At 49.2% G+C, this 16,918-nt stretch overlaps 1 protein-coding gene across 1 annotated transcript in view; it reads right to left on the reverse strand.

Annotated features, from left to right (window-relative positions):
• The window catches only part of LOC139234651 (myoferlin-like), a 183,475-nt gene that overhangs the window by 141,431 nt on the left and 25,126 nt on the right, over nucleotides 1–16,918 (reverse strand). The window contains exons 8-11 of the mRNA XM_070865333.1: nucleotides 16,519–16,581; nucleotides 14,003–14,053; nucleotides 7,417–7,447; nucleotides 760–875 (exon numbers count right to left, since the gene is read on the reverse strand). Of these exons, the coding sequence (XP_070721434.1) occupies nucleotides 760–875; nucleotides 7,417–7,447; nucleotides 14,003–14,053; nucleotides 16,519–16,581 (261 nt within the window). The remainder of the gene's footprint in view (nucleotides 1–759; nucleotides 876–7,416; nucleotides 7,448–14,002; nucleotides 14,054–16,518; nucleotides 16,582–16,918) is intronic.

The following is a 16,918-nucleotide window of genomic DNA, read 5'->3' on the forward strand; positions in this document are numbered from 1 at the left end:
TCGACCGTTCCCTCACCTCCACTCTCGATGCCCTTGTCCCCAGAAAATCCTTGATTGGCTCCCAATCCTGTTCGCTTCCCCCCAGGTAGTGCCGCCATCCGCACTCCCTCGAGCTCAAGAAGCGTGGGCCTGAGGCGTCACCCATCACCAGATCTGGCTGGGCCACACCAATCACCGCTGGGCCTCGCTCTCCTCTGCCAAGAACTATCCACCTCTCCAGGATCTGCCGAGAGTGCAGAGATAATCCCCGGCTTCTCCTTTCCACAGCCAAATGTCTCCCGCAACCCTTCTCCTCCGCCCCCGCCTCCAACAAGCGCAAAGAGCTCATGGACTTCTTTGTCACTGAGATTGAGACCATCCCTTCTGCTGCGTGTGCTGCTACCCGCCCTCTCCCGAGCCCACCAGGCCAAACCTTCCCCCCAGCTTCCTCCCGGCCTTAGCCCTGAACCCATGTCTCGCCAACATTTTTTTCAGCTCCCTCTACGCTCTCTCCAAGCTCATCTTGTCCATGCGGCCTGCCCACTAAACAGCTGACCACCCAAATTCCCCTCCTGGCTTCCATGCTAATCATGGTCTTCTCCTCGGGGATGGTCCCGCTCCCCGTCAAAATCATCATCGCCACCAGGCCACGAAAGTCGCTATACAAGTGCAAGTTCTTGATTTCGTTCTTTATCTGACCCACCGCACGTCAACTCACACGGGGCGGGTGTCAGACCGAGTACGAATCAAACATTGGCTGAAAAATGTGCGTGTGCTCACCGGTGCCTCGTCGCCAGCTGTCAGGACAATGATGCTGACTTTCAGGTAACCCTTGGCCATGAGGTGCATTTCATCCGGCTCGTACAGCAGCAGCCATTTCCGCAGCACCGCGTGATCTGTCGCAGAACGCCGCAGTAGAATTATATCGAACGTACAACACAGGAACAGGTCATACGCCCCAACCACTCCATGACGGTGTTTATGCTCCACTCCAGCCTCCTCCCACCCTACTGCATCTCACCCAGTCACCATATCCGTCCATTCCTTTCTCCCTCATGTGTTTATCGACCTTCCCCTTAAATGCATCGATACTATTCACCTCATTCTCACCATGCTCTGGGTAAAGAATTTCTCTTGAATTCCCGATTGGTTACTCATCATCATAGGCAGTCCCTCGAAGCGAGGATGACTTGCTTCCACGCCAAAAAGGAATGAGTTCACAGGTGTTTCAATGAAGGACCTAATATTCCAGATCCCGAACTACATCCTGAAGGGTGGAAGATGCCCTGTGGGTGGATTTTTTTAACGTGGGGTGACCGTTGCACACCAGCCACCACACGGGCTTGACAGAGCTAGGTCTTGGTCCAGTGGGTAAACAAAGACGACTGGAGACCTGCTCTTCTGCACGGACCTAGTGCCACACATATCGCAGTGTGGGCTGGCCCGTGCTGCCCCAGGGCCCTCGGCTCTTCTGGGCCCCGATCACGTCGCTCCACAGTCTCTCGCCGCTCCTTCGCCCCGACCTCGCCGCTCCTGCTGTACCTGCCCACGCTCCAATCAGCGACCTGGACCTTGGTGACGTCCAATCCCAGTCGCCCTCTTCACAGCCGTCGCTCTCCAGCACTCGCCGTACCTGTGAAGGCCCCGGCCTGCTGATGGTCCTTGCCTTAGTAAGTTACTATCTTGTATTTATGGCCCTTCGTTTTGGACACCTGACAAGTGGAAACATCTTCTCAACGTCTATCCTATCAAACCTTTCTTCATTTTGAAGACCTGCATCAGGTCACCCTTCAGATCTGTATTTTAACTCCATCTACCTGCCTTGGCTCCATAACCCTCAACACCCTTGCCTAATATAAAACGATCACAGATTTGAAATTTTCAATTGCCCCCCAGACTCAACAGCTTTTTGGGGGAGAGAGTTCCAGATTCCCACTGCCCTTTGTGTGAAGAAGTGCTTCCTGACATCACCCCAGAGCAGCCGGGCCCTAAAGTTAAGGTTACGGCCCCTTGTTCCGGGTTCCTCCCACCAGACGTTATAGTTTCCCACTTGCCTACTGTAATGTAGGCACCCGTCAGGATGCCCACAGATTTGTAGAGCTGGTGCCCATCAGCCGTCCAGGCAGCGGGCGGTCGAGCGGGTCATTCAGCCCGACTGCCTGCCTCTCTTCCGTGGTTACATCCGAGCCAGGGTGTCCCTGGAGATGGAGCACGCGGTGTCCACCAGTACGCTCGCGGCCTTCCGTGAGAGGTGGGCGCCGGAGGGACTGGAGTGCATCATCACCCCCGGCAACCAAATTTTAATTTGAACCACATGTCTAAAGTTTAACTTGTCTAAGTTTGTCGGTTTTAGTGCCCCCTGCCGCCCCCCACTTTTAGCCAGGGGGCACTTGTATAATTTGTGTTTTTGGTGTCCTCAAAAAAAAAACAAGGGGGCACTTGAAAAGATTTTGGAGTGTGACCCCACCACCCCCCCGCCTTTAATCAGGGGGCATTTGATTAATGTTCACAACAAAATAGTTGTAGAGCTGGTGCACTGAATGGCTTAGCCAGTCACATGTTGTTCACAAGTTGGTGCAAGGGTCAAGGATGTCTCGGAGCGGGTGCAGGACATTCTGAAATGGGAGGGAGAACAGCCAGTTGTCGTGGTGCACATTGGTACCAACGACATAGGCAAAAAAAGGGATGAGGTCCTACGAAATGAATTTAAGGAGCTAGGAGCTAAATTAAAAAGTAGGACCTCAAAAGTAGTAATCTCGGGATTGCTACCAGTGCCACGTGATAGTCAGAGTAGGAATCGCAGGATAGCGCAGATGAATACGTGGCTTGAGCAGTGGTGCAGCAGGGAGGGATTCAAATTCCTGGGGCATTGGGACCGGTTCTGGGGGAGGTGGGACCAGTACAAACCGGACGGTCTGCACCTGGGCAGGACTGGAACCAATGTCCTCGGGGGAGTGTTTGCTAGTGCTGTTGGGGAGGAGTTAAACTAATATGGCAGGGGGATGGGAACCAATGCAGGGAGACAGAGGGAAACAAAAAGGAGACAAAAGCAAAAGACAGAAAGGAGATGAGGAAAAGTGGAGGGCAGAGAAACCCAAGGCAAAGAACAAAAAGGGCCACTGTACAGCAAAATTCTAAAAGGACAAAGGGTGTTAATAAAACAAGCCTGAAGGCTTTGTGTCTTAATGCAAGGAGTATCCGCAATAAGGTGGATGAATTAATTGTGCAAATAGATGTTAACAAATATGATGTGATTGGGATTACGGAGACGTGGCTCCAGGATGATCAGGGCTGGGAACTCAACATTCAGGGGTATTCAACATTCAGAAAGGATAGAATAAAAGGAAAAGGAGGTGGGGTAGCATTGCTGGTTAAAGAGGAGATTAATGCAATAGTTAGGAAAGACATTAGCTTGGATGATGTGGAATCTATATGGGTAGAGCTGCAGAACACCAAAGGGCAAAAAACGTTAGTAGGAGTTGTGTACAGACCTCCAAACAGTAATAGGGATGTTGGGGAGGGCATCAAACAGGAAATTAGGGGTGCATGCAATAAAGGTGTAGCAGTTATAATGGGTGACTTTAATATGCACATAGATTGGGCTAGCCAAACTGGAAGCAATACGGTGGAGGAGGATTTCCTGGAGTGCATAAGGGATGGTTTTCTAGACCAATATGTCGAGGAACCAACTAGGGGGGAGGCCATCTTAGACTGGGTGTTGTGTAATGAGAGAGGATTAATTAGCAATCTCATTGTGCGAGGCCCCTTGGGGAAGAGTGACCATAATATGGTGGAATTCTGCATTAGGATGGAGAATGAAACAGTAATTTCAGAGACCATGGTCCAGAACTTAAAGAAGGGTAACTTTGAAGGTATGAGGCGTGAATTGGCTAGGATAGATTGGCGAATGATACTTAGGGGGTTGACTGTGGATGGGCAATGGCAGACATTTAGAGACCGCATGGATGAAGTACAACAATTGTACATTCCTGTCTGGCGTAAAAATAAAAAGGGGAAGGTGGCTCAACCGTGGCTATCTAGGGAAATCAGGGATAGTATTAAAGCCAAGGAAGTGGCATACAAATTGGCCAGAAATAGCAGCGAACCTGGGGACTGGGAGAAATTTAGAACTCAGCAGAGGAGGACAAAGGGTTTGATTAGGGCAGGGAAAATGGAGTACGAGAAGAAGCTTGCAGGGAACATTAAGGCGGATTGCAAAAGTTTCTATAGGTATGTAAAGAGAAAAAGGTTGGTGAAGACAAACGTAGGTCCCCTGCAGTCAGAATTAGGGGAAGTCATAACGGGGAACAAAGAAATGGCGGACCAATTGAACAAGTACTTTGGTTCGGTATTCACTAAGGAGGATACAAACAACCTTCCGGATATAAAAGGGGTCAGAGGGTCTAGTAAGGAAGGGGAACTGAGGGAAATCTTTATTAGTCGGGAAATTGTGTTGGGGAAATTGATGGGATTGAAGGCCGATAAATCCCCAGGGCCTGATGGACTGCATCCTAGAGTACTTAAGGAGGTGGCCTTGGAAATAGCGGATGCATTGACAGTCATTTTCCAACATTCCATTGACTCTGGATCAGTTCCTATGGAGTGGAGGGTAGCCAATGTAACCCCACTTTTTAAAAAAGGAGGGAGAGAGAAAACAGGGAATGATAGACCGGTCAGCCTGACCTCAGTAGTGGGTAAAATGATGGAATCAATTATTAAGGATGCCATAGCAGTGCATCTGGAAAATAGTGACATGATAGGTCCAAGTCAGCATGGATTTGTGAAAGGGAAATCATGCTTGACAAATCTTCTGGAATTTTTTGAGGATGTTTCCAGTAAAGTGGACAAAGGAAAACCAGTTGATGTGGTATATTTGGACTTTCAGAAGGCTTTCGACAAGGTCCCACACAAGAGATTAATGTGCAAAGTTAAAGCACATGGGATTGGGGGTAGTGTGCTGACGTGGATTGAGAACTGGTTGTCAGACAGGAAGCAAAGAGTAGGAGTAAACGGGTACTTTTCAGAATGGCAGGCAGTGACTAGTGGAGTGCCGCAAGGTTCTGTGCTGGGGCCCCAGCTGTTTACATTGTACATTAATGATTTAGACGAGGGGATTAAATGCAGTATCTCCAAATTTGCGGATGATACTAAGTTGGGTGGCAGTGTGAGCTGCGAGGAGGATGCTATTAGGCTGCAGAGTGACTTGGATAGGTTAGGTGAGTGGGCAAATGCATGGCAGATGAAGTATAATGTGGATAAATGTGAGGTTATCCACTTTGGTGGTAAAAACAGAGAGACAGACTATTATCTGAATGGTGACAGATTAGGAAAAGGGAAGGTGCAACGAGACCTGGGTGTCATGGTACATCAGTCATTGAAGGTTGGCATGCAGGTACAGCAGGCGGTTAAGAAAGCAAATGGCATGTTGGCCTTCATAGCGAGGGGATTTGAATACAGGGGCAGGGAGGTGTTGCTACAGTTGTACAGGGCCTTGGTGAGGCCACACCTGGAGTATTGTGTACAGTTTTGGTCTCCTAACTTGAGGAAGGACATTCTTGCTATTGAGGGAGTGCAGCGAAGGTTCACCAGACTGATTCCCGGGATGGCGGGACTGACCTATCAAGAAAGATTGGATCAACTGGGCTTGTATTCACTGGAGTTCAGAAGAATGAGAGGGGACCTCATAGAAACGTTTAAAATTCTGACGGGTTTAGACAGGTTAGATGCAGAAAGAATGTTCCCAATGTTGGGGAAGTCCAGAACCAGGGGTCACAGTCTGAGGATAAGGGGTAAGCCATTTAGGACCGAGATGAGGAGAAACTTCTTCACCCAGAGAGTGGTGAACCTGTGGAATTCTCTACCACAGAAAGTAGTTGAGGCCAATTCACTAAATATATTCAAAAGGGAGTTAGATGAAGTCCTTACTACTCGGGGGATCAAGGGTTATGGCGAGAAAGCAGGAAGGGGGTACTGAAGTTTCATGTTCAGCCATGAACTCATTGAATGGCGGTGCAGGCTAGAAGGGCTGAATGGCCTGCTCCTGCACCTATTTTCTATGTTTCTATGTTTCTAAACCCCAGCCAGTTGGGTTCGGGGGATCCACGATGAGGCAGGTGGTTGTGAGCCTGGTGGATGAACTGGTAATGTGTCGTGTGATTGTTAAACCTTTGTTAATAAACCAACTAGTTCTTAATAGTAATGTGTTGCTATAAAGTCTTAAGCAAAGAACCCATGAAGCAAATACATTACATCTACCTTATCAAATCCTTTAATCGTCTTACACACCTCATTTAGATCACCCCTTAATTTTCTATATTCAAGGGTATAAAAGTCCATTCTATGCAACCTGTCCCCATACAGTCTATATTAACGACTTGGAAGAAGGGACTGAGTGTAACGTAGCCAAGTTTGCTGACGATACAAAGATGGGAGGAAAAGCAATAAGGGGATAAGGGGTTATGGGGAGCGGGTGGGGAAGTGGAGCTGAGTCCATGATCGGATCAGCAAAATCTGCAAAAGGACATAGACAGGCTAAGTGAGAGGGCAAAAATTTGGCAGGTGGAGTATAATGTTGGAAAGTGTGAGGTCGTGCAAATGGAGAAAGATTGCAACGTGTCGCAGTACAGCGGGACCTGGGGGTACTTGTGCATGAAACACAAAAGGATAGTATGCAGGTACAGCAAGTGATCAGGAAGGCCAATGGTATCTTGGCCTTTATTACAAAGGGGATAGAGTATAAAAGCAGGGAAGTCTTGCTACAGCTATTTAAGATATTGACGAGGCCACACCTGGAATACTGCGTGCAGTTTTGGTTTCCATATTTACGAAAGGATATACTTGCTTTGGAGGCAGTTCAGAGAAGGTTCACTCGGTTGAGTCCAGGGATGAGGGGGTTGACTTATGAGGAAAGGTTGAGTAGGTTGGGCCTCATTGAAATTCAGAAGAATGGGAGGTGATCTTATCGAAACATATAAGATTATGAGGGGGCTTGACAAGGTGGATGCAGAGAGGATGTTTCCACTGATGGGGGAGACTAGAACTAGAGGGCATGATGTTAGAATAAGGGACCACCCATTTAAAACTGAGATGAGGAGGAATTTCTTCTCTCAGAGGGTTGTGAACCTGTGGAATTCGCTGCCTCAGAGAGCTGTGGAGGCTGGGACATTAAATAAATTTATGACAGAAATAGACAGTTTCTTAAATGATAAGGGGATAAGGGGTTATGGGGAGCGGGTGGGGAAGTGGAGCTGAGTCCATGATCGGATCAGCCATGATCGTATTAAATGGCGGAGCAGGCTCGAGGGGCCGTATGGTCTACTCCTGCTCCTATTTCTTATGTTCTTATAATTTAACCCTTTTTCGCCCTGAGTGAGTCCCTCTCTGACACCTTTCAGAGCTGAAGTTCATATTGTACAGATTGACAGTAACATCACATACCTGGAAGCTCATAGACAGTGCCGATGTCCAGCTGCAAGAGAAGTTATTACACAGTTCACAAAACTGATTGCTGGATCAGTGGGGTAACAGTTTGTCAAGTTCCTCTGTGGCTGTGCTAGATTGAGGGCCTGTTGCCAGAGGCTGCACGGTGCAGCGCGCCCATTCAAATATCCGCTCGCACGTTTTTCCATTCTGAAGCCAGCAAGTGGCCTGCACGGAACCTCCAGAGCGCTACATGACCGCGCGACTTAACGGGATCATTGACTGGGGGCGCGGGGGCAGCATGTGGATAAAACAATAAAACACAGGCTTGCCCACCCCCCCTCCGCGCCCCTCACAGTCTGGGTGCACGGTAAGGATCCCACAACATGATTCAGGTAGTTCTCTGTCCTGGCCAACATTCCTGCCTCAAACACCAACAACTTGCATTTATATAGCGCCGTTAACATCAGAAAATGTCCCAGGGTGCTTCACAGGTGTGTCATCAGTTACAATTCGACATCGAGCCAAGTTCAGAGATGTCAGAAGAGGTGACTAAAAGCTTGGTCTAACCAGGTAGGCCTTGCCCCCAAAACAAGACAAAGTTGTTGTTTATGGGATGTTGCTGCGACCAAAATGGTTGCCATGGTTGCTTACGTCTTTGCAACCCTTGAGTAATCTATTGTGTGACGCTGTTTCAGGTGTTTGGAAGTGATAAGGAGCTCTAAAGGAACGCAATCATTATTTAGGGGTGGACCTTGGCTCAGTGGAAGCATCCTCACCTCTGAGTCAGATGGTTGTGGATTCCAGTCAAAGTCCAGAGCCTTGAGCACAGAAATCGAGGCAGACACTCCCTCCCGTGCAGTAGTGATGGAAATGCAACATTCGTTACCAAGATAGGTTCAAAGAGTGGAGGGATTCAAGGGTTATGGGGAGCGGGTCGGGAAGTGGAGTTGAGGCCAAGATCCGATCAGCCATGATCTTATTGAATGGCGGAGCAGGCTCGAGGGGCCAAATGGCCGACTCCTGCTCCTATTTCTTAGGCAGGAAATTGTGTTAGGGAAATTGATGGGATTGAAGGCCGATGAATCCCCGGGGCCTGATCGTCTGCATCCCAGAGTACTTAAGGAAGTGGCCCTAGAAATAGTGGATGCATTGGTGATCATTTTCCAACAGTCTATCGACTCTGGATAAGTTCCTATGGACTGGAGGGTAGCTAATGTAACACCACTTTTTAAAAAGGGAGAGAGAGAGAGAGAGAGAAAGCGGGTAATTAGCCTGACATCAGTAGTGGGGAAAATGTTGGAATCAATTATTAAGGATGAAATAGCAGCGCATTTGGAAAGCAGTGATAGGATTGGTCCAAGTCAGCATGGATTTATGAAGGGGAAATCATGCTTGACAAATCTTCTGGAATTCTTTGAGGATGTAACTAGTAGAGTGGACAAGGGAGAACCAGTGGATGTGGTGTATTTGGGTTTTGACAAGGTCCCACACAAGAGATGCGTGTGCAAAATCAAAGCACATGGTATTGGGGGTAATATACTGACGTGGATAGAGAATTGGTTGGCAGACAGGAAGCAGAGAGTCGGGATAAACAGGTCCTTTTCAGAATGGCGGGCGGTGACTAGTGGAGTGCCGCAGGGCTCAGTGCTGGGACTCCAGCTCTTTACAATATACATCAATGATTTGGACGAAGGAATTGAGTGTAATATCTCCAAGTTTGCAGATGACACTAAACTGGATGGCGGTGTGAGCTGTGAGGAGGACGCTAAGAGGCTGCAGGGTGACTTGGACAGGTTAGGTGAGTGGGCAAATGCATGGCAGATGCAGTATAATGTGGATAAATGTGAGGTTATCCACTTTGGGGGCAAAAAACACGAAGACAGAATATTATCTGAATGGCTGCAGATTAGGAAAAGGGGAGGTGCAATGAGACCTGGGTGTCATGGTTCATCAGTCATTGAAAGTTGGCATACAGGTACAGCAGGCGGAGAAGGCAGCAAATGGCATGCTGGCCTTCATAGCGAGGGGATTTGAGTATGGGAGCAGGGAGGTCTTACTGCAGTTGTACAGGGCCTTAGTGAGGCCTCACCTGGAAAATTGTGTTCAGTTTTGGTCTCCTAATCTGAGAAAGGACGTTCTTGCTATTGAGGGAGTGCAGTGAAGGTTCACCAGACTGATTCCCGGGATGGCAGGACTGACATATGAGGAGAGACTGGATCAACTGGGCCTTTATACACTGGAGTTTAGAAGGATGAGAGGGGATCTCATTGAAACGGATAAGATTCTGACGGGACTGGACAGGTTAGATGCGGGTAGAATGTTCCCAATGTTAAGGAAGTCCAGAACCAGGGGACATAGTCTTAGGATAAGGGGTAGGCCATTTAGGACTGAGATGAGGATAAACTCTACACTCAGAGAGTGGTTAACCTGTGGAATTCCCTGCCGCAGAGAGTTGTTGATGCCAGTTCATTGGATATATTCAAGAGGGAGTTAGATATGGCCCTTACGGCTAAGGGGATCAAGGGGTATGAAGAAAAAGCAGGAAAGGGGTACTGAGGGAATGATCAGCCATGATCTTATTGAATGGTGGTGCAGGCTCGAAACATTTTCTATGTTTCTATGTTTATGCAAGAGCTGGGACGCTTGGACGATGGGTGATCTGATTGAAGTTTGCAAGATAATGAAGGGAATAGATTGTATTGCAGTTTGTTCCGATTAAACAAGTCAGGGAGGACCGGGGTCACAGTCTCAAGTTGTACAAGGACAGATTGAGGTTAGATGTCAGGAGGTGGTTCTTTTCCCAGAGAGCAGTGGGCCTCTGGAACAGTCTGCCACCTCGAGCAGTGGATTCGCTGAATTCCTTCCAATGAGAGCTGGACCTGTTTCTGGCTGGGGCGGAGATCACCTTATACAAGAGGCAGGCACTTAAGAACATAAGAACTTAAGAATTAGGAGCCGGAGTCGGCCATTCGGTCCCTCGAGCCTGCTCCACCATTCAATAAGATCATGGCTGATCTTCTACCTTAACTCCACTTTCCTGCACTATCCCCATATCCCTCGATTCCCTTAATATCCAAAAATCTATCGATCTCTGTCTTGAATAAAGACTGAGCCTCCACAGCCCTCTGGGGCAGAGAATTCCAAAGATTCACCCCCCTCTAAGTGAAGAAGTTTCTCCTCATCTCAGTCCTAAATGGCCGACCCCTTATCCTGAGACTGTGACCCCTGGTTCTCGACTCCCCAGCCCGGAGAAACAACCTCCCTGCATCTACCCTGTCAAGCCCTGTAAGAATAAGTCCTGCACTGTGTAACATCAATCAGGGCTGGAGTGATCTGCTGACTTGTTTCATTCACCTAAGGGAATCGGAGAGGAATTTTCCAGCTATTTCCCCTCTAATTGGCCTGGGTTTTAAATATCTGACTGTTCGCCTCTCCCAGGAGATCACATGGTTCCGGGTGGGGTGGGGAATGTATGTACTGTGACACACAAGGCATCGCTGTTACGTGGGAGAGGCTAGACAGACCAGAGGGTCTTTTCCTGTCCGCCATTGTTGGCATTCCCTTGAGAGTTGCTCCCTGTGAGCTTGTAACATCTCTCCTATGATGCTGGAAGCCTCTGTGCATTTCCCATCCATCATCATCATCATCATCAAGTGTCAGCCGTGGCTCAGTGAGCAGCACTCTTGCCTCAGAGTCAGGAGGTTGTGGGTTCAAGTCCCACTACAGGAAACTGAGCACATAAATCTAGGCTGACACTCCAGTGCAGTGCTGAGGGAGCGCTGCACTGTCAGGGGGGCTGTCTTTCGGATGAGACGTTAAACCGAGGCCCCGTCTGCTCTCTCAGGTGTACGTAAAAAATCCCATGGCACTATTTCGAAGAAGAGCAGGGGAGTTCTCCCCAGTGTCCTGGGATGGCGGGACTGACCTATCAAGAAAGACTGGATCAACTGGGCTAGCATTCACTGGAGTTCAGAAGAATGAGAGGGAACCTCATAGAAACATTTAAAATTCTGACGGGTTTAGACAGGTTGGATGCAGGAAGAATGTTCCCAATGTTGGGGAAGTCCAGAATCAGGGGTCACAGTCTAAGGATAAGGGGTAAGCCATTTAGGACCGAGATGAGGAGAAACTTCTTCACCCAGAGAGTGGTGAACCTGTGGAATTCTCTACCACAGAAAGTTGTTGAGGCCAATTCACTAAATATATTCAAAAAGGAGTTAGATGAAGTCCTTACTACTCGGGGGATCAAGGGGTATGGTGAGAAAGCAGGAATGAGGTACTGAAGTTGCATGTTCAGCCATGAACTCATTGAATGGCGGTGCAGGCTAGAAGGGCCGAATGGCCTACTCCTGCACCTATTTTCTATGTTTCTTATCCCTCAATCAACTGGTCATTATCACATCGCTATTTGTGGGAGCTTGCTGTGCGCAAATTGGCTTACCGCGTTTCCCACATTACAACAGTGACTACACTTCAAAAAGTACTTCATTGGGTGCAAAGCGGTTTGAGATGTCTAGAGGTTGTGGAAGGCGCTACATAAATGCAAGTCTTTCTTTCTTTCATTGCACCAATCAGCTTCATCCCGGAATCCCACCGGTTTGCTACTTTCCTGACGTTTCCCGTCCTCTTGAAAGTTCAGCCAGGCAGCACCTACAGCTGTCGAACATGTGTCTTTAATACCAGCTGCTCTCAGTACTGCCGCTCCTCCTGTTATACTGACTTGGTCCCAAACCTTCACGGCAGAGCACAAGCTCGGCTCGGCTCGAACTGCCAACTTAACCAGGTGAGCGGAACAATCGGAGAGTCCGGTACGGCAAGCACCGGCTAATTCTGACCACTGGGTGAATCGAATCACCGGCAACCAGATTCAACCGTGTCACTGGCCGAGAAAATAAATCAGACAAATCGTCCAGAGCCAAAAACTGGGGATGTGAAATTAAAAACCGAGAATGCCAAGAGATCGGTAGCAGGCTCGACCCCGTCTGTAAAGAGAGAAGACAGGTTGGCATTCTGGGCGCAGTTCTGGAGGAAGTCTGCACTCAGCTCCACATTACAACAGTGACTACACTTCAAAAGCACTTCATTGGCTGTGAAGCGCTTTGGCGACGTCCAGAGGTCGTGAAAAGCACTATATAAATGCAGGTGTTGTCTTCCGAGCCCGTCGTTCCTATTTCAGGCATTGATAGATCTGCGGCTTATTACCGCCATTGTCTGCTTTTTATTTTATATAAAAGACCTTTAGCGCAATAGCTATTTTCACTTTCTGCCGCACTGCGCTGTAAGAGATAGCCGTAGAATTTGACAGCACGGTGTGAAGTCCAATCTGCCCATCGTACCTGTGCCAGCTCGCTGTCCTTTCCCCGTACCCTTTTAATTCTTACGCGATTTCTTTTGCACTGTTACCGAGGGCTTCACTGCCCCTTTAATATTTCCACTGGAGATTTCCAAAAATACAGAGGCCTAGAAATTGTGTATCGCCCCGGTTGGGGGCGGGAACCTTCCCGCAGAAGTCCCGCCTCAGAAACGAAATTGGGCTTACCGCCAGCCGCTCACAGGAAGTGGGTTTACCGCCCCTCACAGGAAGTGGGCTTACCGCCAGCCGCTCACAGGAAGTGGGCTTACCGCCAGCCGCTCACAGGAAGTGGGCTTACCGCCAGCCGCTCACAGGAAGTGGGATTACTGCCCCTCACAGGAAGTGCGTTCACCGCCCCTCACAGGAAGTGGGTTCACCGCCCCTCACAGGAAGTGCGTTCACCGCCCCTCACAGGAAGTGCGTTCACCGCCCCTCACAGGAAGTGCGTTCACCGCCCCTCACAGGAAGTGGGTTTACCGCCCCTCACAGGAAGTGCGTTCACCGCCCCTCACAGGAAGTGGGTTTACCGCCCCTCACAGGAAGTGGGTTTACCGCCCCTCACAGGAAGTGGGTTTACCGCCCCTCACAGGAAGTGCAGCAGATCGTTGCGCGCTTCACTTCCTCTCGGGGCGCTACCTGGGCGCATTGAGGAGCGTTACACGTCCGCGGCGAGTGACGCGTTTCAACGCCCCTCTCCTTCCGTTAAAAAGAAGGGATGCTGCAGGCTCCGCAGACCCTTTGATGACCTCCTCTGGGCCACCGAGGATGTGGGGGGGCTGCGATCGTAGCCTGGCACTGCGATGGCGCGCTGGGCTGCACGATGGCGGGCCGGACCCCTCGAAAGCCTCGGACCACGGCCCGAGCGGTAAGCGGTTTAAAAAAACAAGCGATTGCAGCGCGCAGCGCACCGCCCCTTTAACTCCCGCCCCCGCGATGGGTGTGCGGCCCGGTTTGCCATGCGCGAGGCAATGCCCGCGGTGGCCTCACGGGGCGCTGCCCAATATCCGGCGCGCGGTGGAAACGGAGTTGATGACGTCACCTCCGGAGGCTCAGTGACCCGGGACGCTCGCAGCGGGGCGCGGGACTCCTGGATTCACGCCTCCGCTAACTCTGGCGCAATTTCACGGGAGCCGGTAGCCACCCCCCCCCTCCCGCTCCCTGGGAGGAATCTCGGCCCCCAGACACTTTGATAAAAATTTATACTGCACCTGAAACATACAAGGCATCAATCGCCGTGAAAACACTCACCTTGAAAACACCTATCATGGAATCAGCTCGAAGCGAGTGTGAATTTAACACCTTTAAAAACAGGGAGAAAACAGGGAAAGATCCATGAGGAGGATCCCACACTCGGTGCGAAAGTTCTGCCGATACTCAGCTCTCCATCCGATATGCAACAAAGCAGAATCTCTAATCTCACCACACACACTCGGAAATGCTCACACGCAAAAAGAACGTGCGGTTCCACGTGATGATCTCCTGCGAGGTTGCACGCAGGTAATAAAGAGCAGATATTCCCGAGGCCCGGTTATAACCCGCCCGAGATGTGCCCACATAATTCAGTCACCATTTTAAATTTAGAAATTCCAACCCTATTTTTTGCAAAATGTTTAATATCATTATGTATGATGAAATAACAAAAAGGCACAGAAATTTGGGAAGCAGAGCTGGCTGGAGCACAGCGGTTTCTCTAGAGTACAGGCTGGGGAGCTGAGAAATGGAAATTAGCGCCATCACTGGCAGGAGGGTGTAATTACAGCGTGACAAGTTTACATAGGAAATTCCCATTATAAATGTGGATATAGCAATTTATAACGCAAACACAGAAGATTATAAATATGTAGATGATCAGGTATTTCACCTGTTTCTCCTTTTGACGTTCACATATGAAATGGAGTTACATTTCATCCAGACATTACAAGAATGTACAAGTCACAGAATCTTACAGCACAAAAGGCCATTCGGCCCAGCGTGCCTGTTCGGCTCTTTGAAAGTCCCACTCCCCCAGCTCGGTTCCCATAACGCTGCAAACTTTTTCCTTTTTAAGTACAGTATCTAATTCTCTTTCGAAAGTTGTTACTGAATCTGCTTCCATCGCCCTTTCAGGCAGCGCGCTCCAGATCAGAAGAACTCGCTGTGTTTCGATCAGTTCTATTAAATCTTCCCTTTAACCTTCTCTGCTCTAAGGAGGGAAATTCCAGTTTCTCCAGTCTCTTCACACAACTGAAGTCCGTCATCCCTGGCAGCATTCGAGGAAGTCTCCTGTGCACCCTCGTCAAGGCCCTGTTGCCAGATTTATTGCGTGATATACAACTGAACCAGGGGTGTTACAATCAGCCTCAGTCCCCTGGACTAGGGCGGGGTTTAACAATCGGCCTGGGAGCGAGGTTGTCAAATTAGGGGTAGTTGTCTGTCATGGGCCCACTCACATGAGGAACTCCACCAAGACTGCCCCTTAGACCTTTCACATAGAGCTGAGCTCTTTGAAATATGTAAGATTCTGAGGGAGATTGACAGGGTAGACCACACCTTGAGTATTGTGTGCAGTTTTGGTCTCCTAATCTGAGGAAGGACATTCTTGCTATTGAGGGAGTGCAGCGAAGGTTCACCAGACTGATTCCCGGGATGGCAGGACTGACATATGAAGAAAGCCTGGATCGACTGGGCCTGTGTTCACTGGAATTTAGAAGAATGAGAAGGGATCTCATAGAAACATATAAAATTCTGACGGGACTGGACAGGTTAGATGCAGGAAGAATGTTCCCGATGTTGGGGAAGTCCAGAACCAGGGGTCAATCCTAAGGATAAGGGGAAGGCCATTTAGGACTGAGATGAGGAGAAGCTTCTTCACTCAGAGAGTGGTGAACCTGTGGAATTCCCTACCGCAGAGAGTTGTATCTGATGCCAGTTCATTGGATATATTCAAGAGGGAGTTAGAAGTGGCCCTTATGGCTAAAGGGATCAAGGAGTATGAAGAGAAAGCAGGAAAGGGATACTGAGGGAATGATCAGCCATGATCTTATTGAATGGTGGTGCAGGCTCGAAGGGCTAAATGGCCAGCTCCTGCACCTATTTTCTATGTTTCTATGTTTAGATGCTGAGAGGTTGTTTCCCCGGGCTGGAGAGTCTCGAACTAGAGGGCATAGGCTCAGGATAAGGGGTCGGCTATTTAAGACTGAGATGAGGAGGAATCTCACCACTCTGAGGGTGGTGAATCTTTGTAATACACTGCCCCAGAGGGCTGTGGAGGCTGAATCGCTGAGCATATTCAAGGCTGAGAGCGATAGATTTTTGGGTTCTCGGGGATTCAAGAGATACGGGGATCGGGTGGGAAAGTGGAGTTGAGGTCGAAGATCAGCCATGATCTTACTGAATGGCGGAGCAGGCTCGAGGGGCCGAATGGCTGACTCCTGCTCCTATTTCTTATGTTCTGATGTGTGGGGCTAGACATTCCAGTCACTGGCGATGAGTGAGCAGGAAACACAGCCCCAGGTATACGGCAGCACCACAGTGGGAGCACAATTAGAGCCAAACCATCGCAGGAGTGGAGCGATAGCAGTTTCAGAGCGGGAGCACTTATATTGCCATGGACCTGTGGGACAAATGGCCTGCCTCTGTTCTGTAAATTCAACGTCATTTTCCCGAACTGGCACGTGCTTTTGTTGGTCAATGTCAGCAGTGGGGCTGAAATACTCTCCGACTGCCTACAGCTGTGACTGTGACTGGGAGCAGATTAAACGCTGTGTTCGCTTGGGGAAACCTACCTGAATGTGGATTAAAGTACTGAAGACATCGCATGGCACTTTATGGAAATTCTGAAAGAAAATCTGCAGGAAAAGGAAAGGCAGGCGTTAATTTAGTGACTGCACTGAGAAAGTGGAAGCAGTTTTCTCATCCCCACATCAAACAAATTCAATGAATAACGTTACATACTGAACAGGGAATATCAGCTGCAGGTAGCTGCTGCTAAACTACTGTTCTACTTAGTGGGTAACTTATTTTGTTTTAATTTTTCTCCTCTCCTCCCCTGGGGGTGCTGACCTTCTGCCCAGGGAAGTTCCACAGGGAGCGGTGCGCTCTGCCACCTCACGGGAGTCTGGGCAGCGAGTGTTGGCGGAGTAATCGCCGGGAGGGGCGTCAGCTGCTGCCCACGCCCACTCACAG

Source organism: Pristiophorus japonicus, chromosome 22, assembly GCF_044704955.1.
Source record: "Pristiophorus japonicus isolate sPriJap1 chromosome 22, sPriJap1.hap1, whole genome shotgun sequence".
NCBI classification, from domain to species: Eukaryota; Metazoa; Chordata; class Chondrichthyes; family Pristiophoridae; genus Pristiophorus; species Pristiophorus japonicus.